Below are 20,104 nucleotides of genomic sequence, written 5' to 3'. Positions count from 1 at the left end.
GCTTGTGCCCTGTTGATAACTGAGGCTGGAGGCCTCAGGGGATTGTGATAGCACCATGTGGCAAAGTTCTCAATTAGTCGTTACATATATGAGTCAGAACAGAAATGGATATAAACTGCAACTTCATTTGGAAAACATCAGGAACCTCAAGGAAATCCTAATATGGAGACAGGAGGCTGAAATCAAACACTAATATTTGTGCTTTTCAGTTTATATAACAATATATATGGAGTGTGTGCTCATATGTAGCTCATTAAGGGCTATATACCCACACAGCAGGAGGCACTGAATGCAACATGACAATTACAGAGTCATTCATGATGATTATTTTCAAGTATCTTAAATACTAATTATATATTCACATCATTCATTGCTTAAGTTTGTGTTCTTGGTTAGTTTGTTTTCTTACTCCCAGTTATGAAGTCCCCTCTTATGATACCTTATATTACATGAAACTATACACCTTCCAGTGATGTGGTGGCACACTGCGGGGCGGGGTGGTGGTGGTGGGGGGTTTGTCGAAGCTGCTTAGAGATCCAAACAGGCTCTTGGTTAATGATTTACATTACCTACAGTATTACTCTCTCGTACTGACAAGGTAAGAGTAATTAGAGGAAAAGGTCCTGCTTATGCACCTGACACCTAACAGTGACTCTATTGTAAAAGGAGATGTAATAGCCTCTGAATGAAATGTCACAAGACTGACAAAGAGATTTAAACCCTCTTATCCTCAACACGCCCCTTAACTGCTGACAATAAGCTCCTGTTAAACGGTACAGATTAAGAGCTGACATCAGATCTTGAACCTTGCAGGACTCCTGGTTAGACCTTTTATTTAAACAGTTGTCAGATCAGTACCGGTCAGTGAGATGTGATTCAGAACTCTTAACACTATGACCCTCATGTTTTTAAGACTCACTTGCCCTTCCGGCATCCACTTTAATGTTCTTTAATGATCTGACTGATTGAAGTGTCTTATAGAATAAAAGTGACAGGACGAGAACGGTAATGACAAAACTCACAGGAGTAGAAGAAGAACAGGGAATAAAGGTCATCACCTTGACGTTTGGGACGGCTGTCATCCCATATTACCATTGGAGGGCAGTATCACCATAGCCTTGGGCATTTTAGGAGACAAGTAAGCCACACTTAACATGGCACTGATAAAATAAACGCACATTTATGGTGAACAAGCAAGGTTTTTTTTTTTCGAGGTGTTTTGTTTTGTTGTCACTGGTCTGTTACTGGTAAGTTTATGAAAAATTTTCTCAACACAAAGGGCCATTTTATCTTTCAGTTGCAATAAGATAAATGGTCAAGTCAAAAGTTAATTTAAATTTAAAAAAATTACATACCTTTGCTTATACTCATGTGTGTGGTCTAGTGTTGGGAAATATACAGTAGATGACAGACGGACTAACATCAGCTTGATTTCCCTGCTTTCTTTTTGGCATGTACAAACATGTCTGTATCACAACTTGCCTATACAAAGTTCTTTGCCTTTCCCAGTGAGATCTGCGGCCCTCGGTGGAGATCAGGTGGTTCGTTTTCTTTCCTAGGTACTACAAAGAGTAAAGCAGAAGAATGGCTCCGATACACCTTGGCGTTGGCACGAACTTTAAAGAGAAAGCACATGAGAAGTAAACCTCAAAATATTCCTTATGCTTCAATAGTCTCTAGTCCTGTCTCACTCACACAGGAATGGCCAGGAAAGCATCATTTTCATGATTATTAATTTCAGTTTCCAGAGTGTTTGGGCTGCTTTTCATACTGGAAAAAAGAAAACAAACATTTCACTTCTCGATTCCTCCATTGATCTTTTTCTTTCCCACTTATGTGCTGTGCCTAGAATAACATAAATACAATCAAACCTGTAAATCAAAAACAAACAAGCAAGCAAGCAAACAAACAAACAAACAAACACCTATGTGCAGAAAAGTGTGATTACTCTTCAAGCATGTACACGAGTTTACCACTAGATAGAGCACTTCATCTTTCTGTAATCTTACTCAGGCGTGGAGCATGAAGATATAGTAAAAGTAAAAGTCATGCATTTAAATGTTTACTTCTGTAAAAGTACATAAGTAAAAATACTTAAATATACTTAATATGCTTAAAGTACCAAAAGTAAAAGTATATTTCCGAATATGATATAGTATACATTGGGTTAATTACTGATTAATGTGCTCATAACTTCAACGTTGAAAATGGTAAAGGTGGTTTAATGACTTAATACAGTTTATTTTTCAGTTTAGCTTGTGAATTTTCCTTGCAATGATCAATTAAGTTTTATTTTGTCCTTTAATATTGCATGATTCTATTTGTTGATTAGATTTTATACAAGTGAACTAAAGTAACCAGTAACTTAAGTTGTCAAATAAATGAAGTGGAGTAAAAAATACAATATTTACCTCTGAATTCAAGTATAGGAGCAATGTAGCAGAAAATGGAAATATTCAAATACCCCAAAACTTTAATTAACTGGACTACAGTACTCTAGTAAATGTGCTTAACTACTTTTGACCAGTGAAAACTCAAAAGAGCCACATGGATTCAATGGCCACTTAAAGGCGACTGTCCCTGACCTGTTCGTTGTCCCTCCAGTACCGAGTGAAGCATTTCAGCCAGGTGAGAAGTTTCTCCCCAGTGCAGGACTTATCAAATGTTTATGTTGCTTAGTTTGCTTCTCTTAAAGCTTTGCACTTTGAGAAGTCCAAACTTGTTTTCTCCCAGGTTGGTAAACATCTGACAAAATTCTTAAAATCGCACAGATGATCGATACACTAATATTGAGTTAATGTTACAGTAGAAAATAAATGATATTGGGCCTTTTAGCACACTTGATGTAGACTACATTACACAATCCACTATAGAGATAAGAGATAAAACATAAATATTCTTGAAACAGAATTTCACTGCAACAGCATTTATACATCAAAATACACAACATCTAAATTTTTCTCAAAAATAGTTTCTTCAGAAAATTATTGGTCATTTTTATAATGGGCCTATGTGCACATAAAGGTCTACTTCTCATTTCCATTCAGATCCCGTCTCATTTCCTCAATCAGATTTAGGTCCTGACTGATCCACTTTAAGTGTGTGTCATGTTGTATGTTACACTTACCTGAGATGATGTTAAGATAGGTGATACGAAACAACTGCACATTTTGGAAGAGCTGTGGAAACAAATTAAAAAAATGGAGATAAAAGGCATTTTAATCAGAGCTCTTATGAGGCTAATTAAGACAGCAAATTAAAACTACAAATCACACAAAATGATTATTAAATGCTTCGGCTATTTTTTTTTCTAAGCCCCGGCACACCAAACTGAAGTTAGTAAATAAATAACAATATATCCTGAGCCTGTGTGTGTGTGTGCACAAGTGGCAATGAAACTGAATAACCACTTAGCTTTACGTTTTAAAATAATGCAAATATTTGTCATCTTACACGTTCTTGTGTGAATCGGCCTGCACATGCAAATAGCCGAGCTGCCCGTGTTATTGATATCAGTAGAAATCTCAAAATGAGCGTCCCTGTGTGAACTGGGTGTGAGCACCAAAACTCACTGTTATCAGATTCAGTTGTCACAGCCAGTTAAAGGCACACTAACATCACAGCTGTGGCACACCTTTTGAAACTCTGCATGACATCTGGAGCAATGCTCAACTTGTATTTGACATTAGATCTACTGTATAATATTTCATTGTTGGCTGTTGTAAGAGGTGTGGGAATGTCACAAACTTCTCTCCTGCCGTGTGTGTTAGTACAAGATAAAAAGCAGTGCATTCATAGAACATCTGCCTCTGTACAGTAGTCTAGCTGTGACTATATTTGTCCTCCCCTCCGCCTCTCTCTCTCTCTCTCTCTCTCTCTCTCTCTCTGCAAGGGGACAGGAGAGTCAAGAGTTGGACAGTTGCCAAAAGAGGCCGTCCCGCCATGCAGCTGAAACTTTTACAAGCCGAGCAGGAAGAGACACAGGGAACGATCGAAGAAGAAAAGGAGGAATAGAAAAAGTGAGAGAGAGACATCTAAACTTCTTTCTTTCCCTCTCCCTGTCTCTCTCCTCTCTGTGTCTGTCTGTCTCTCTTTCTTTTCTTGTTCCTTGTTAAAGCCATACTGTATTTGCCCGCCTTTGTTGGCAGGGGGTAAGTTAGGGCTGGAGGACAGGATGGGGAAGGGGGGTGGGGGGGCGACTTTGGGTTCAGAGAGTTCAGCTGAGGAGAGAAATAAATGCATAAACAACAAAGGAGACGTGACGTCAGGTTGAGGGGCTGTCCAACCTGCTGGCTGAATCTGAGCCTCCATGGACGAACGGAATTGTACGCAGCACATGTGTGTTTGTGTGTGTGTATGTGTGTGTATACAGTATGAATTTGTGTGTCTGTCCATTGTCCTATCCTTGAGAAAAGACTCTTGGAGTTTGAGCAGAGAAGCGGGACTGTTGTGGTCTGTTTTGTCTCCGTGGTGAGTGTTTAAGGAGCGGGAGAACCCTCCAGAAATGCGTGTGTGAATGTGTGTTTTGGTCACTTTGAAGACTCAATAACTTTATAATTACAGGCACTGCAAAAGGGAATTAACTGATTCACATACCAAAGACAAAACAAGCTGTGTTTTTTGTCTTCACGTGGTTAATATAAGTTTTGGAATTAGAAGAAAAACTATTTGCTTGCAGTGTAATGGTGAAAAGTACTCCTGTTTTTCAGAACCACACTCAGCATTTTCAAAATGATGTCAGCTCAGATGCGAACTCTAATTGGTTGGCTCGTCTCAGGGTACCCGCTCAAACGGCGGCGATTGGTCCGCAAGCAGGCTACAGAGAAGGTCGGCCATTTATGAACAGATGGATTTATGTTTTCTCTGCTAATGATTGAGGTCATTTAGAGGCGCCGGCTCACTGATCCAAGATCTGCATCGGTGTTCAACTGTCCCGCTGGTGTGAGAAAGCAAAGGGAGACCTGGGAAAGATGCCAGCGGCTTGGGGGGGGGGGGGGGAGTGACATTCTCTGAAATATCCACCCTACTCGCTCATTGATTCATTTAGCTGAACTCCGTCAAATCCCTCCCACTTAGGAGGGCAGATATTATCCCCCGATGGAGGGAGAGAACAAATTGACGGAAGGATACAGGGAGAAGTGGAGAAAAGCAGGCAGAATAAAGATGTTGAAAAGAGACAGTGATCCTCCCGGGACTCCTCTTGGAGGCGAGACAACTTGGCAACAAATGTCCATCAGTTTAGAGTTTGAATCTCAAGCCAGTCTGGGCTTTTTTGATCTATTGCTTGTGAAACTATGGTGAGACGGAACAATATGGCAGAAGTGTCGGGGATCTGCTTGTCTCTCTCGCCATCTGTCTGCTGCTGCAGGATAGTATATAAGTACAGTACAAGGTGAGAGGTGTGTTTTGGATGTTAGATGATTAACATACTAATTGTCAGAGTGCTCCCAGCTGCTGTCCCACTGTTTTGTGCCACTGTGTCTGCTCACAACTGTTTACGCTTCTTCGCTTTTCTTTTTCTCGTCTTTCTGTGTCTCACTCTCTTTCTTAACTCTTTCTCTCTGACTCCTCCTCTTTCTGTTCCCCCTCTCTCGCTACAGCATGTCCCTCCCTTCCTCTTTCTGTCTCTACACACCCCCCCCCTCTCCTCCCCTCCCTTTTCTCCCCTTCCCTCTTGGCAGCGGTGCCAAAGTGGGCAGGCGGACCGAGGCAAACACAGCACAGGGCAGAGCAGAGGGCGATCCAAAGGCTGGCGAATTGATTATGTGTATGTTTGTGTTTTGAAGTGTCCTCTGTCTGTCTGTCTGTCTGAGCGCTTGTCTCCATTTTGGTCATACGCAACTGCAAGTAATGTGAGTCTATTGTGAGTCCGCTCTGGAGCTTTTCTCTTTTTGCTGTGCACAGTGTGTTTGATACCTTGTTTGATACCTTGCTTGTGTGCGTTTTGTGTGTGTGTGTGTGTGTGTGTGTTGTAGGGCTGTGTTTGAGCAGACGTCCCTCTGTCACCCTGTGTACGGACAGACGTACTCACGCCAGTAGGAGGGGATTGTGGGAAGGGGGTGTAGCTCTCAGAGGGTGTGCTCTACTCCTCTCTTTTCCCTTCTTCCCGCCATCACGGCCCTCTTCTCCTCCAGTCCTCCGGCCCAGCCCGCCGCTCACGTACAGGCTCCAGGTATTTTTCTTTTTTATCCCGCGACACCTCTTCCCGTCTTTCTCGCTGGCCTATAATCTTTCTCCTCCAGTTCTTTTTACTGTCCTTCATTATGGTCTTCCTACTGTAAAATTTGTCTGTCGTCGTTGGTTGCCACGCTGCACTCCGCTCGCCGCCATTTTGATTCAATGGACATAACAGGAGAAACTTTTCTAGAGCTCAGAGGGACCCCCTCGACTCCCCGCTGACCCCCTTCTTTCTCCTGCTTCCATTATCTGTTTTTTCTCTGTCCCTGTACCCTTCTTCCTCTCTCCTGTCTGCTCTAGGACATCAGGCTCTGACAGGGTGTGAACTGTCTTTCTGTGGCTTTCCGTACTAAACAGGTGTCTCTCAGTAGACTGGTAGGAGGAAGGACAGGCCTCCTTGGTTACTTTCCGACCTCAGAGGGTTGACTGAGGCAGAGAGCTGTTGTTGTGCTGAGGTCACTACAAGTTTAGTGGCTGACCAGCGCTGTAGAGCTGCGCCCACAGGAGTGAGTCGCTTTGCAGAATTCTTATCATCTTGAGCTGTTATGATAACTAATACGAAGACATTCTTTGCTTTATCTCTTATACCTGCCATGCACTGTTTGCACTGTGTGCAGCTGTGAAAACTGTTTCACACAAATGTGCATGTATGTACATGAGTTTTGTCTCTCTGCCATCTAGAGGTGTGACAGGTTGTCAAATGGTTGCAACTGCAATGTTTGTCTCAACACACTGCGTCACAGGCTACTGTTCATGATACTTTGCCCTTCAGATGAAACTGAGGCAGAAACGAAGCCGAGTTTCAGACAGACAGACAGACAGACAATGCCGTAAATAAAAAAGCAGGTTATTGCGCAAAAATTGCAGTTCAATGTTGGTGTTCTTCACTTTTTATGGGTGACGCCGTTGATTTGTTTTCGCCAGTGTGATCTGTCCGTCGATAAAGAAATGGCAGTGGTGTTTTCCTGTTTGTTGTGTATCTTACTCAGTTGCGAGAAAATACTTATTCATCTTACACTGAATATTTCGATTACAGTTTCATGTCAGAGGCCAGAATGCCATGAAACAAAAGGTGAAATATCGATGTTTCACTATTCGAGTTAAATAAAACATGACACGTGAATCAATCAACAATCGATTTAATCATTCGACTTCCTTTTAGAGTAGAGAGATTTAATACGATTGCATTCATATCTGCATACTAAATGTACAATTAGGACTCTAACTTACTGTCCCTACTGTATCTTGATCTAAATATGGGTGGGTTAAGATGGCGCCTTTGTGCCACGTGTTTAAGAAACAGTGAATATGGCCAGACCCTTTCAACATGCCCCTCACAATTTGTGGGTATGCTACTGCTAATTCCTCTGCACCAGCCCCCGACATTTCAGATAGCTCAGCTGTGGCACGAAGTGGCAAAATAATCTGGGGTAAAGAAGCGAAAGAAGCTCTCTTTTCTTATATCAACATGTGATTGTGATGAGAGAAAAATGAAGAAGCTAGAGAAAAAGAGAGAGAACAAGGGTTACAGAGACAGAAAGAGAGGTAGGAGTGGGAGAGCTTTGTCCCCGCCCCTCTCTTATCCTCAGATGAACTTATCGTGTTGCCTCATAATGTTTCTGAGTCAGGCAAACTTCCTGCATTCAGCCTCAACATAGCTGATTGGTTGATATCTTGGCTGACCGGCCGCGGTTTGCAGCGAGGCAACAGGAAGTTTCTCCTCTCTCGCAGGAAGCTGCAGCTGTTGCGTCCTGACACATGCCACTTTGCACTCTTGCACATATACCCTTTGTACACAGGCCCGCAAATTTGCAAGTACACCCTCTTCGAAAAGGCATTCCCCCGTGTATGTCCATGTATATGCGTGCATGTGCATGTGTGCGTATGGCCTTCTCTGTGTGGCATTACTGAATGCTGTAACATGTGGGCGTGTAGCAACGTGCCAGGCCAGGCATCTGAGCTATCAGAAACATTTGAAACCATGGTAACCACACATTTCATCAGCACATTAGCAGAAGCATAGACAAGTGGAGAAGAGGAGAGAGAATAGAGAGAGTGAATGAAGAGGAGGACAGAAACCTTTGATGTATATTTTCTTCACTCAGAGGTTTAAAAAAACACATCTGGGTAGTTGGAAGGTATACTGTAGCTAATACAACAGCTGTTCAGAAATTGTTGTAATAGCTTATCTTGAAGAAAACAATTGATATACATATTTTAAAAATGTGTTGCTGTCATCGTGACGTAGTATAAATCTGGCAAATTGGAGATCTGCAAAAGTGGAATGAGGGTGTGCCTTGCCACCTTTTGAAACAGAGATTATTCAACTTCGCTCCACATCTGTGGGTGTATCTATGGTTGAAATGATTGTTGGACGCTGTGATAGTCAACACAATGGCTTCCTTATACCCCTGCCTTATCTGGGTCATACTATCTTATAATCAGACACATTGCCCGACATGTTTACCTAGCTCTTAAGCCTGTGAGTTCAACATTCACGTGTGCAGCCCTGTGTCTCACAAAACAGAGGAGTTGATAGCAAAGGACTGGAACTAACATTTAGTATATCAAGATCTCCTTTCACATGCATGAACTGAGCAAGTGTTGTGCCTGCATGTTTGTGTTTAAGTACTTGCTTATGGCAGAGTATTTCTGCGTTCATGTACATGTGAGCATGAGCCCTGTGTGTTTGCGTTTGGTTAATGGGGATATACAGAACATCAGAGCGGGCGCCATGCCAAGTGGGTACGGAAGGGGCTTAGCGCTCCCATCCTTCATCCTTTAATGCAGAAACGAGGCATTCCTTAGGGAGTGGTGTAGATGAAAAGGCAGGTATGATAAAATCAACATAGCGCTCTATTGAGGATCAGCCCCCTTCCTCGTATCCGCCAGATGCCTGCATACAGTTTCGGTCTAGATTAAGACTGGACATGAGTAAAGACAAGACATCCGTTTGCATCTTTTTTATCTGTGGGAATTCTTCATCCTGCCATTTATTGTGTGGCATACTTCCTCTGCCAACTCCAGCTCCCCCACTGCTCCCCCTCCTCTTTGCCCACCATCACCACCTCCTTCCTCCCTCATTGAAATTCTGCCTGGCACACAGACACTGCCCATTCTTGGCACAAAGCTCAGAAAGAGAGAGAGAGAGAGAGAGAGACAGAGAGAGAGAGAGAGAGGGAGAAACACACAAGAACCTGTACCAATCGTCTGGTGCCCCGTCCGTTGTGTCTGCCAAGCATTCATCCTGTCTCGTGGACCAAGGGACCAGGAAATCCAATAGGTATTTCCCTGCCTCTGCTTCCTGCTCCAATTCTGGGGAGTTTTATTGGCAACTGAATGTGCTGTGTGTGTGTTTGGGGTTTTGCTGATTAATCTGTGTGTTTACGTCGTTTGTATTGCGTGAGGAATAAATGTGGCGAATCCTTCCATCCTTTCACAGCGTAGAGGAGGAAACTGAGGCCTAATGTTTCCACCACGTTTTTCGTCGCATGGGTTTTGATTTATAAAAGATGGAGCAGGAGCGGTGGTTTTCAGTGTGTTTCGATAGCATGGCAGATTGATGTTAGAAGTTTATAAAATGTGCACAATAAGCACTGGGTATTCAGTTTAGCTGCCATTTTGATTTGTTCTTTTAATTCAATGCACATGAGGAGACAATTTGACAGTTTGCCTTTTTTTGGTGTTCATATTATAATTTTCTTAAAATTTCCTGTTTTATAGTTGTGGTCGTATAATAAAAGTGAATTTATTCAAAGCAAACACTGGATGTTGCATGTTTGAATAGATACTGTCGCTGTACATCTGTTCCAAACTTGTTGAAAAAGATAAAATTTCCAGTGCTACAGCTGAAATGGGGTTGTGGAAACACATGTAACTGTTGCCCACAGACAAATGACCTTACTAAAGTAGGAAGTTGTCTCCAGAAAAACATACCCTGGTTGAAGAGCAGTGGGCAAGAGGGGACAATGTCCTTGGCTGACACAAAATACCGCTAATTTGAATTTACTGTCATTTAGCCACAAGTCTACTGTAACAGACAGACGGCCTAATAGGAAGATGAGATTAACTCCACAGGCCACATTTCTTGTCTTTTCTTAAAGATCCTCTCAGCTGCCCCACGCGCTGGAGGCACATTTACCGTGGAACTGTTGACAGAGGAAATGATTTGACCCAGCCGAGCTATGGCTGCCCCTTTTATGTGCCATTGACAAAATCCATGATCACACACATGGCACCCAATAGAGACTGACTGAGTTTGGCCCCAGTGTTTCCAAAGCAGACCGGCGTTGTGCAGGGAGTGAGATGCCAATTTTTTCAGTTAACATAGATGTGCAGAATTCCCCACAAGCATTTAATGTAATATTTTTTTCATTTGAAGACATGCTCAGACGCCCTGTTAAATCTTAATTAATTTCACCCGTTTGCCCTAGCAAACTGTGTTATATCACTATTAGTCTGTTCCCCTTGTCCTCCAAGTAGAGCTTCAGTCAGGGGACACTTCTGGGCTACTAAACGGAGCTCATAGATTGGTCGCTGGCACGGTGGCAGAGTTGGGCATCATGCCAACACACCCCCCACTCGCTTCTGTCTGTCTAGTCTTCGGTAATCAGACTAGCAGGGTCTACTGCATGCTAACTATGAGCTGGTCTGGACCAAGTCTCAGGGGTTGTGGCTGTTTGCTAATTTATGCAAACAGTGTACCTCCCTGTCCCTTTTCTGTTGATCTGAGGCCCAGGTCTGGCATTTAGTCTGGCACTAATTAACCCTTCAGTTGCTGCAATGTTAAACTGCTGGCCCATTCCAACCTTTATCCCAGAAGAGTTTAGAAGTTAGCTACCCGAGGATGAGCAAAGTCTTTCTGTGTGACTTTAATAAAAGTTTAGCAACCAAAAATACAACCTCCTTTCCTTGTGAGAGTGCCAAATTTTTTGATCAAACCAAATGTTAATGGTATGAGTAAATTCACAGGAACACAGACGTCCTGTGTGTGATGATGCTTTTTCTCAGTGAACTCTCCAGCTGTCTGATAAGTTTTGTTAGAGTTGCTCTCTTCCTTTGTACTTGTTGTGAGTCAGTGAGTATGGATCTGTTGGCTTCTTGTCAGTGCTTGGCACAAGATTCTCCATCACTCCCGACTGAACAGCCGCTCTGTCTTACTCGTGATACAACAGGCTCGGGGGAAAAAAAAAACAACCCCTGAAAAGGTAGACCTTATAACGTTTTTAAGCAACCCTAAAATGGCCGATGTGCGAACGCCATTTTGTGTTTCCTTGTTGTGTTTTGGGGGGCAGAATCCCAGCCTTGTATTCAATCGGAGGCAGCTGGTGGGAGCCATATTTGCAGGCATCTGTGTGTGTACCTCCGTCTGCGAAGCAGCAGCCAGCCTACACAGGGATAGCCCACTGGAATGAGCTCAGTTTTTGGCAAAAACGGAAACGAATTCCTGGCACAGAGTTGAGCAGCTCATTTTTTTTTTCTTTCGATCACATGCCCGAGTCTCAGGAAGCCAGTGAGTTGTTTGTTGGGCTTTCACACATTAGTGCGCTCACTTTCTTGTGTCTGCTTACCGTTAAATTGCTTGTCTTTGATTTATTTTAATGGAAGGGATTTTAAGGCAAAAATGTTGGCTTCTCGGTGAGGATGTGCCAATATGCAAAATCTCACAAGGTCTTCTGCTGTTGAGAAGTGATAAACGTTTCTCCAAATCTTGGCAGTTGAAGCCTTATAGTCATAAAGCCCCCATGGTTTTCAGCTTTATGTTGTGATTTTGAACTATTTCCCGGAAGAAAAACAAAGAATCAGACACAGAGATAAAGCTGTAAAATACGACTACGCTCTTTTGTGCGGGGACAGAATTTGAACACATCAGTCAGAAATTTAACGTAAATATACATTTCAGAAGTGACAATCCCACCCAGTTTCATCTGCATGTATTTTATAGTGAAGAACACTTAATTAAGATAACCCTCTCTGTCTCTTTTTCTTTGTACCATTGCAGGAGAGTTACCTTTGAGGATCTTTGATGCTGAAGCAGCGAGGATGCTGTCCTTGGGGCTGAGGTAGTAGATTGAATAGTTGTGGGGTTGTGTAACCTCTTTTTGAGATAACTATACAATCTACTGTCTTTCCCAAGGAGACAGCTGAGTCAGCCACTCGTCGACTGTCGTCTCCAGATGGGCAATCATGCTGTCCGATCAAAACATACGCTTGCAGCAGTCAACATAATACACTGTGAAAAGCATTATTATTAATATTATCATTATTATTATTATTGTTTTATTTTTTCTAGAGCAGGTGAGTTATATTCCATGGTCCTTAACTGGGCGTGAACGTGCGGTATGTCTGATTTGGGTTCTGCCAGGGTGAGGTAGTAGGTTGTATAGTTTGGTGGGTGGGATTGCACCCTGCTCAGGTGATAACTATACAGTCTATTGCCTTCCCTGAGGAGCTCACTGAACACGAATGAATAATCGACACACTCTCATGGCCAAGTATCACATTTATTTTCAGATTTCAGGAAAAGGGGAGGGGAGTAGATCTGTGCTGCTAAAGGTTAGCGATGCATTGACTGAAGCTGTCAAATGAGTTACTCAAAAACATGTACATCTCAATAAAGTAATTTTTGCCTCATATCGATTGTTCAGAAATCAGTGACTGAGATTTTGACATTGTTCGTCACCCACTGCAATTCTGATGGTACTGCGGTTGTGTACAGCTGTTGCGTCTGTTAGTCTACAGCATCCTCTAGTGGGGACTTATGAGATAAGACTTACTTAAATAAAGTTGTGCAGGAAAGGGTAGGCAACCAAAAGCTGTGGCAGAGGGAAAGTTTACAACCAAACATCACACGTAGGCATTTCACTCAAACAGTCAGCGTCTGCTTCAACATTCTCAGTTGATTTTCTGTAATAAAGCCTCAATTGAACTGATTGTTGGACACAGTGGTGGTCAGATTTTCTTCTGTGTTTCTTCTAACCAAAAAAAGTCCCATGAATGGAAACTTCCAACATACTGGACTAAAACTGAGCCTTTGGTGCTTCCTTAGGGTGTAGTCTTCCCTCCTGATCCACGCATCTCTGAGTGATTGGCTCGGCTGCCTGTTCTAACTCGGTGAACTTGCTTGTCCCCATGGTCGCTGTTTATGTTCGTGATGAAGCGCCTCCATATTTGACTGTAGGCCTGCTTGATCTTTGGGATGCGATAGGCATAGACCACAGGGTTGACTGCTGAGTTGGTGTGAGACAGGAGAATACCTGGAAAAGCGGTCAGCCAGTCAGATTTCACTGTAACTGCTGGTACGTATTGTGATCTGTAAACATCATATATGAAAAGAAAAAAACCTGTGGGGGAACTTTTCAAACAGATTTCTCAACACCAAAACCACCAACTGCAGTCTGTAAGGATGAGAAAAACTACTGTCACCTGCCTGTATAGAGGGTCCCCTGTGTGACAGCCTCGGGACCGTGAAACAGCAGCAGACAGTTCATCAAGTGCAGGGGAATCCAGCAGCCGGCAAATAAAATCAGAATCAGAGCCAGGGAGCAGGCCAGCTTCTTTTCACTGAGTAGAGAGGGCTGGGCTTGAGGACAGCTTTCTTTCAGACGGCCCTGGAGGCTCCAGAAGATTCGAGTGTAGAGGAAGCTCATGACCAGCAGGGGCGCCAGGACACATCCCAGGAAGTTGAAGTACACCATGAAGGGAAGGGAGATAACGGAGAGGAAGGTACAGGGTGGAGAGTCAAAGGAAGGAGAAGATGTACTGGTGGACTCAGATGGAGAAGAAGAATAGTTGTGCCAACCAAACAGAGGAGTGAACCCCAATAGACAGGAAAGGGTCCAACACAGAGATACAGCCATCCATGAATGCCTCTGTGTGGCCAGGGCTTTGTATCTGAGAGGGAGGATTACACCAGAGAGAGGCAATGAAAGAGAAAGGATTCTTTCCATTAACCAACAAGTGTGTCATCCATTAGCCTTCTGTAGATATAAACTAGTGTTTCAGAGTGCAGACCTCACCTGATGGGTGTGTGTAACCGGAAGTATCGGTCCACGGCGATAGCTAGCAGTGACAGCACAGAGGCCTGAGTCAGCACGAGCACGACACAGCTGAGAAGAAGGCACAGGTCAGGGGTTACACTCACCCAGCCATCCAGTAGTACAGCCAGGGGTACAGCAGCCACACCCACTAAGAAGTCAGCCACCGCTAGAGAAATGAGGAAGCAGAAGGTTGGCTCCCGCAGGGAATCCCGTATACCGATACACACTGCACACACCACCAACGCATTGCCAAGGCAACAGGCCACAGCAATCAACACTTCTAGGACTGTGTAGGCCACCCAACTCCATTCAGCCATCACTGAAAATGGAGCTCAGGAAAGGCAGTGAAGATAGAGCAGGTTTCCTTGAAGGATGTGGACAGGTGGGATGAATTCCAGAGCAGACTTAAGTCCAACATAATCCTGTGTCTGCTGTTCATGTAGTGCGTTCCTGCTTACGGCTCTTCTCTTCAAATGACCAGAAAAACATTTAACAGATGCTTTTTATGTGCAAACATGCATGCGCTTCTGTGCGCACACAACAACAGGCGTGTACTCCATGGAGACGCCATCTGTATTTCATCAGTGAGTGAAAATACTTTCCTCATGCTGATAAATGTGCCTCAGTAGCTTTTGAGGCACTGGCGTACAAAAGAGGTGGGTGAGCCGGTGGCGATTGCCTCACCTGGTGCTCCCCCATGTTTAAAAAAATATGATAGATAAAAATGATCTGCAGGGTCCCATGCAAGTAGACAACACATGATAGGAGACATAGTAAAATGCTCTCAATGGTGCCCTTTCAGCGGAGGAAATCTTGTGCAGTGCTATGCTAGAATATTAGCTATAGCATATGCCTCTAAGTAGCGTAACAGTCAATAGTTCCGTGTGTGTTGAATACAAAGGTGTAAGTCACATAATACAACAATTTTAATCTTAATGATAAAATAAAAAATCTAATGCCGCCAGGTTCAGTTTTGCCAAAAAAGGGTCATGTTTTGATATTGGTTGTTAAGCAGCATTTCAGTGTTGTAACTTCTGGAACTAATTTGAACTATTTTATATGCTGTTAGGCAGCAGAAGTAGCTCAAAATCATACTTACTGTAAGAAAAGTACGAGTACTTTCCACTACTGATTGATTTCATACAAGAGACAGTCCATATGTGCTGAATATTATGTAATTAGCTTGTGGCTCAGTGGGATCAGTGTGTGTCCCCATCATTTGACTATGGAAATAAAATTACTTTGGCAACTTCAAACTTCAAAAAGAGAGCGAGAGAGAGGGAGGGAGGGAGGGAGAGAATGTGTGTGTGTGTGTGTGTGTGTATCCTGCTATTCTGTGTGTTGTGTGTCTGGGGACACAGATGTTACTGATTAACTGGTCTGTTTTTAATGGTGTTTTTTCAGTGCATGCTAACTTTGCATACAATTTTGGTTACAGGTTTGTGTGTTTGTGTGTGTGTGTGTGTCATGACATGCACACTTCACAGTGTGTCTTTGTTTATATATATAGATAGGTAGATAGATGAACAATTATACCAGGTATTCCGAAAATATTTCATGATTTATTCATTCAACTTTGAAAAAAGGTATTTTAACACAAACAGATTATGTTTACACAACCTAATTGTCTACTGAAGTCTACAAAATGATCTTGTATCTGCTGAATATCTGCAATACAGAATCAATAGAACACCAAAACTTTTATTTCAAGAATGAGTTAAGTTCTACTTATAAAGTAGATATTATGTGATAACCTTTTAGATTTACATAATTTTTAAAACCAGCTGACTTTTCACACATTGCCTGTCCACTAGGCTTGCTTCGCCACATCACAATCAACGTTTCTTGATTGCTCCTTATAACATCTCCAATATGGTTTTGTGTCCACTGAAAGCTCTGACAAACAGTGTTTCATCTTCTGGCTTTTTAAATACTCAGTATTCAGTTGTTTCTACATAACATAGAAATAGAATTAGAAGAAAGGAACATGAATGTGACAACCACAGTGACTTGCTGTGCTTATGCTATTTCCATGCTTATATATACTCTTCATCATGCTTCCTACACTAAGTTGCAGTCCCCTTGTAAGCCTCTCAGCGTTTTCTCATCGAACCGGTAGGTGAGCTTCCTCTTAACCTTCTGAATCTCACCGGTCCGGGAGTAGTTCCTCAGAGCTCGTGCCATCTTCTGGTACGTCATGGTCTTACGATTGCCCTTTCGTCGGCCCCACAGCTGCGCCAGGCGCTCCTTGTTTTGGGAGGAGAACTGGAACGTACCAGTGGAGGACTGGACCCACCAGATGCAGCTTCGCATCGATGGTGTCTGGAGCATCTCAAATAGGAACTGGAATAACCGCTCCTTCCTCTTTCCTGCAAAGGAGGAAGGGGATGTAAACACAAATATGAGGTGACAATGACTCATACATGAGTGTACACGAACATGCGTATTCTTTGCACTAAATACCTAGAACATTGGTGTGTTGCTATGTGTTGTTGTTGAGTGTTTTGGTGCTCATGTGGAGATGTGAGGATGTGTGTATACCTGAAAGTGGGGTGAGAGGCAGGTCTCTGTCCTTCCTGTCCCCACTGTCAGACAATGGAGATGGAGAATCTTGGGATTCCTGGTACTGGGAGCTACTGGACTGGGAGTCTGAGTCAATGTAGGAATACCCATTGTGGTCCTGAAGCAGATAGAAAGACAAATAATTCACAAATCTAATGACTGTCAGAAGTCTAAAGTCAGCCTCAAAATACTGAAATGTGACCCACAGTGATGTGCTGTATTCAGATATGAAACGGTTAATTAAGCTTTAATTTACTAAGAGACTGAAGTCCCTGAACTCACCCATTGGGGACAAGGCCAGGCAGGAGGCAGGGCTCGATCTTCATATTCCTCATTTGGAGTGTGAGAGCCACAGTGCCACTCATATGGATGCTGACCTGACCAGCTATTTGCTATAGAAAGAAGACACAGTCAGTCAAAAGTATAGAAATATGAAAGCACCTACATAACCCATTATCATATTTTTCATCATCATCATCATCATCATCATCACTGCCCCCATCCCCACTAACTTGTGATCCTGGTATCCTGGTGGGAGTGTGTGTGTTGAGTGTGTTGCCCCATGGCTGTTGGAGGAGTCGAAGGTGTGTATGCAGGCTGGACCTCCAGGGAGTGCTCCTGCAGATACTCCTCAATGACCTCCAGGTCCACCTCGGGGCAGGAGGAGTGAGCCACTCCGCTCCAGGTCCCTCGATCTCCGCTCAGCCTGATCTCGGCCACATAAGCCATCTGACAGAGACGGAGCAGGACAGCAACAGAGCTCAGAAAGCATACACAGTCTGGTTTTTACCTGAGAGTGCTTGTTGTGTGATGCAGACAAAGAGAAAACGCTGTGCATGATGGGTAGTGTGTCAGTCATAACCTGAGGGGTTTATTATCATCAGACTGAACACCTGCTGGTTTTTTGTTGTTGTTGTTGTTTTCACAAGAACCCATTAATGTTTTGTTGTGCACTTTTGTGCTGTGGTGCACCATGCACTGAATATGAATCATCAATTTTCTACATAATTTTTTAAAAGCAGCGATCAAACAGATAGGACTGATTTTTTTCCCCAGCCAGGGTGTAGCGTTGATTTCCAAAACAAGACACACAACAAAGACATTTACATGGTGCAGTGAAGTGCATCATATTCAACCTGATATGAGCTGTGTCCTTGTTGGGTCTGTGTGTTGAAAATGAGCCAGATGTGACCATGTGTATTTTAGTTTGACTAGCAAATTTATGCAAGTGTTTTTTGCCTTCACCAGCAACAGGTAACAGTCAGGTAACAGTGTTGTGTGGCTTAACTGCTGTTTTCACAAATAACCTTTAACCTTTAGCCAACACACATCAGTGACAGTGGACAAGGTAATATTTTAGAGCACACTGTTTCTCAATCATCCAGTTAAATCAATAGACACACTTTTCTTTGCCATTCATGGACTGACTTTAAAAAACAAACAACTTATTATAATAAAATAATATCCGACTCACCGTCTCCATTCCTGCCAACATACTCAAAGGACAGTCTATAAAGAGAAAAGACCCTTGTGAGACACCAGATATCAGAGCTCAACACTCGTGAACAGAGAAGTGAAAAAAGCTATCGTACACACTTCACACTTCTCTAACTTATCAGAGACTGATAGCGAACGTCATGTGTGAGCAAAAGACAAACAGACCAAATGAGGGGATGAATGAATGAACACAATGAAGAGGAAATCTGTACCTTGATAAGTCCGAGCCGTACTCCTGTGTCTGGTTCAGTGGGGCAGTATCCTCAGGCACTAGAGGGTGGAGACATGAGCACGAGAGTGCTCACCTGAATGATGCTCCACCTGGACGTCAACTCTCTTATAAGTCTTTGCACACTTTTGGCCAAGCCCCTCCCTGAAGGAGTGTTGTTAGTGGGAGTGGCTTAGAAAATAAAGGTTGTCTCTCTTGTCATTGTTTGTCTCTTTAATATAACAGCTTTTTCAGTGAGTGATTGTAGCTTCTGAAGCGTTATTTTCTGTAATCAAAACTTGCCGTGCATGGCATTTTATTTTTTATTAATTTGAAGTACCATGGAAGATGATGATGTGAATTTACATTTTTGGCGTTACATCCTGATAAGATAAGAGATAAGTCCCATAACTGGGAAATTACAGTTACATTACATTACTGGTGGGTTCAAACATAACAGACTTCTGCATAAAAACAATGCAGTGACAACTGAGACAGAGGAGCAAAGAAGATAAACTATTAAATTTATGTACTGCTTAGAATTTCTAGCAATTAATAAGGTTAAACAGAGGTTAAAGACACTTATGTCCCTCATTTAGTGGATTTCTTTAATCTGGCTTTAATGACAGTTGTTAAAGCAGGCTTATTCATCATCAGCTCCTCTTGGCACACCTTGGTCACTGACTCATAGATTATCCACAACACTTCTAGAATATTGCTGTTGTCAGTGGCTTAACTAACTGACTAATTAGCAAGTAAAAGTCACACAGAGTATCTCTTTCTCCCCCTTAAAAACCCTCCCAGGCTCAAATCCAAGAACATAACTGAATGATATACAATATATATATTTTTAATTAGCTTCCTAAGACTCATAAATAAAAATGACACAGTTCTTCATAAACCAGTGTGGGGAAGCAAACACTCACAGTTATTGCATCACATCCCATGTTTGGGGCACACAGTGTCATTCACAGTTCACTTTCGATACATGTTACATTGTGTATTGTCAGTGAACATGTTCCTTTTTTCCGCTGTTACGTGTGTTATTATTTTTCACGTAGATTCCAGTATGCTGCTGGCAGTGCAACATGTGTCTTTTTCGCAGGGTGTGTAGCTTAGGGATTTACCCGAACCTTTCTAGATCTGCAACTCACACACTGAGAACCAGAAGAAGAAGAACTTGTCCATGTGATCTCAAAGAGCTTGCTGTATAAACAGAGACAATGTCTAAACCTCTAGACTAACTCAGTGCCTCAGCATTCAAAGTAAAGATAGCCATTCAATTGTGAAATTAGGACTGAACTGGAATCAAATCCTGGATGTGAAGATTTGTCAGTGGCAGAATTTACTTTCCACGCAGCCACAACCTCAGTTTGAAATATTTCATCCAGATTAAAGTATTATTGTTGGTAAAACTGTGAAAAATTGTGGCTGGAACTCTCAATTTCCTGTGCACTGATACTTTCTACATGGGATTACACTCATTTGAGTTCCTTCAAACAGTCCAAAGACATGAATGATCAGGACAAGTGCAGACTCAAACTGTTATCTTAACTCTCTGAGAGATTAATGACCCGTTTAAGGTGTTTTCCTGCAACGCATGCTGGGATGAAGCATGTAA

At 42.7% G+C, this 20,104-nt stretch overlaps 2 protein-coding genes and 1 long non-coding RNA gene across 3 annotated transcripts; 1 reads left to right on the top strand and 2 right to left on the bottom strand.

Annotated features, from left to right (window-relative positions):
• Positions 1-5,404: 5,404 nt before the first annotated feature.
• On the top strand, positions 5,405-12,812 carry LOC124062991. The gene is made up of 2 exons (XR_006844030.1): positions 5,405-6,172; positions 12,179-12,812. It is a non-coding gene; the product is annotated as an uncharacterized LOC124062991 (long non-coding RNA).
• A 379-nt stretch (positions 12,813-13,191) lies between these two features.
• Positions 13,192-14,533, bottom strand: LOC124062989 (adenosine receptor A3-like). Its single transcript, XM_046396158.1, has 3 exons — positions 14,196-14,533; positions 13,607-14,070; positions 13,192-13,433 (listed from the first exon to the last, which is right to left on the bottom strand). Exons 1-3 carry the CDS (start codon positions 14,531-14,533, stop codon positions 13,222-13,224), a joined length of 1,014 nt encoding a protein of 337 aa, XP_046252114.1. The 3' UTR covers positions 13,192-13,221.
• Positions 14,534-15,767: 1,234 nt separating this feature from the next.
• LOC124062974 (transcription factor PU.1) lies at positions 15,768-19,251 on the bottom strand. The gene is made up of 6 exons (XM_046396134.1): positions 18,488-19,251; positions 18,253-18,287; positions 17,291-17,507; positions 17,061-17,170; positions 16,758-16,896; positions 15,768-16,585 (listed from the first exon to the last, which is right to left on the bottom strand). The coding sequence occupies exons 2-6, from the start codon at positions 18,271-18,273 to the stop codon at positions 16,278-16,280; spliced, it is 795 nt and encodes a 264-aa protein (XP_046252090.1). The 5' UTR covers positions 18,274-18,287; positions 18,488-19,251; the 3' UTR covers positions 15,768-16,277.
• Between the last annotated feature and the right edge of the window lie 853 nt (positions 19,252-20,104).

Source organism: Scatophagus argus, chromosome 8, assembly GCF_020382885.2.
Source record: "Scatophagus argus isolate fScaArg1 chromosome 8, fScaArg1.pri, whole genome shotgun sequence".
In the NCBI taxonomy this organism is placed as follows: domain Eukaryota; kingdom Metazoa; phylum Chordata; class Actinopteri; family Scatophagidae; genus Scatophagus; species Scatophagus argus.
Note: the sequence above shows the minus strand (reverse complement) of the source record. Positions and strands in the feature narration are given on the sequence as shown.

Coding starts and splice junctions, on each gene's coding strand:
- LOC124062989 (XM_046396158.1), bottom strand. CDS start 14,533: ATGGCTGAATGGAGTTGGGTGGCCTACACAGTCCTAGAAGTGTTGATT. Junction 14,071..14,195: donor CGGTTACACACACCCATCAG/GTGAGGTCTGCA, acceptor CCTCCCTCTCAG/ATACAAAGCCCTGGCCACAC. Junction 13,434..13,606: donor ACAGGGGACCCTCTATACAG/GCAGGTGACAGT, acceptor CCGCTTTTCCAG/GTATTCTCCTGTCTCACACC.
- LOC124062974 (XM_046396134.1), bottom strand. CDS start 18,273: ATGTTGGCAGGAATGGAGACG. Junction 17,508..18,252: donor TGTTGGCAGGAATGGAGACG/GTGAGTCGGATA, acceptor CGTCTCTGTCAG/ATGGCTTATGTGGCCGAGAT. Junction 16,897..17,060: donor CCTGGCCTTGTCCCCAATGG/GTGAGTTCAGGG, acceptor TATCTGCTTCAG/GACCACAATGGGTATTCCTA.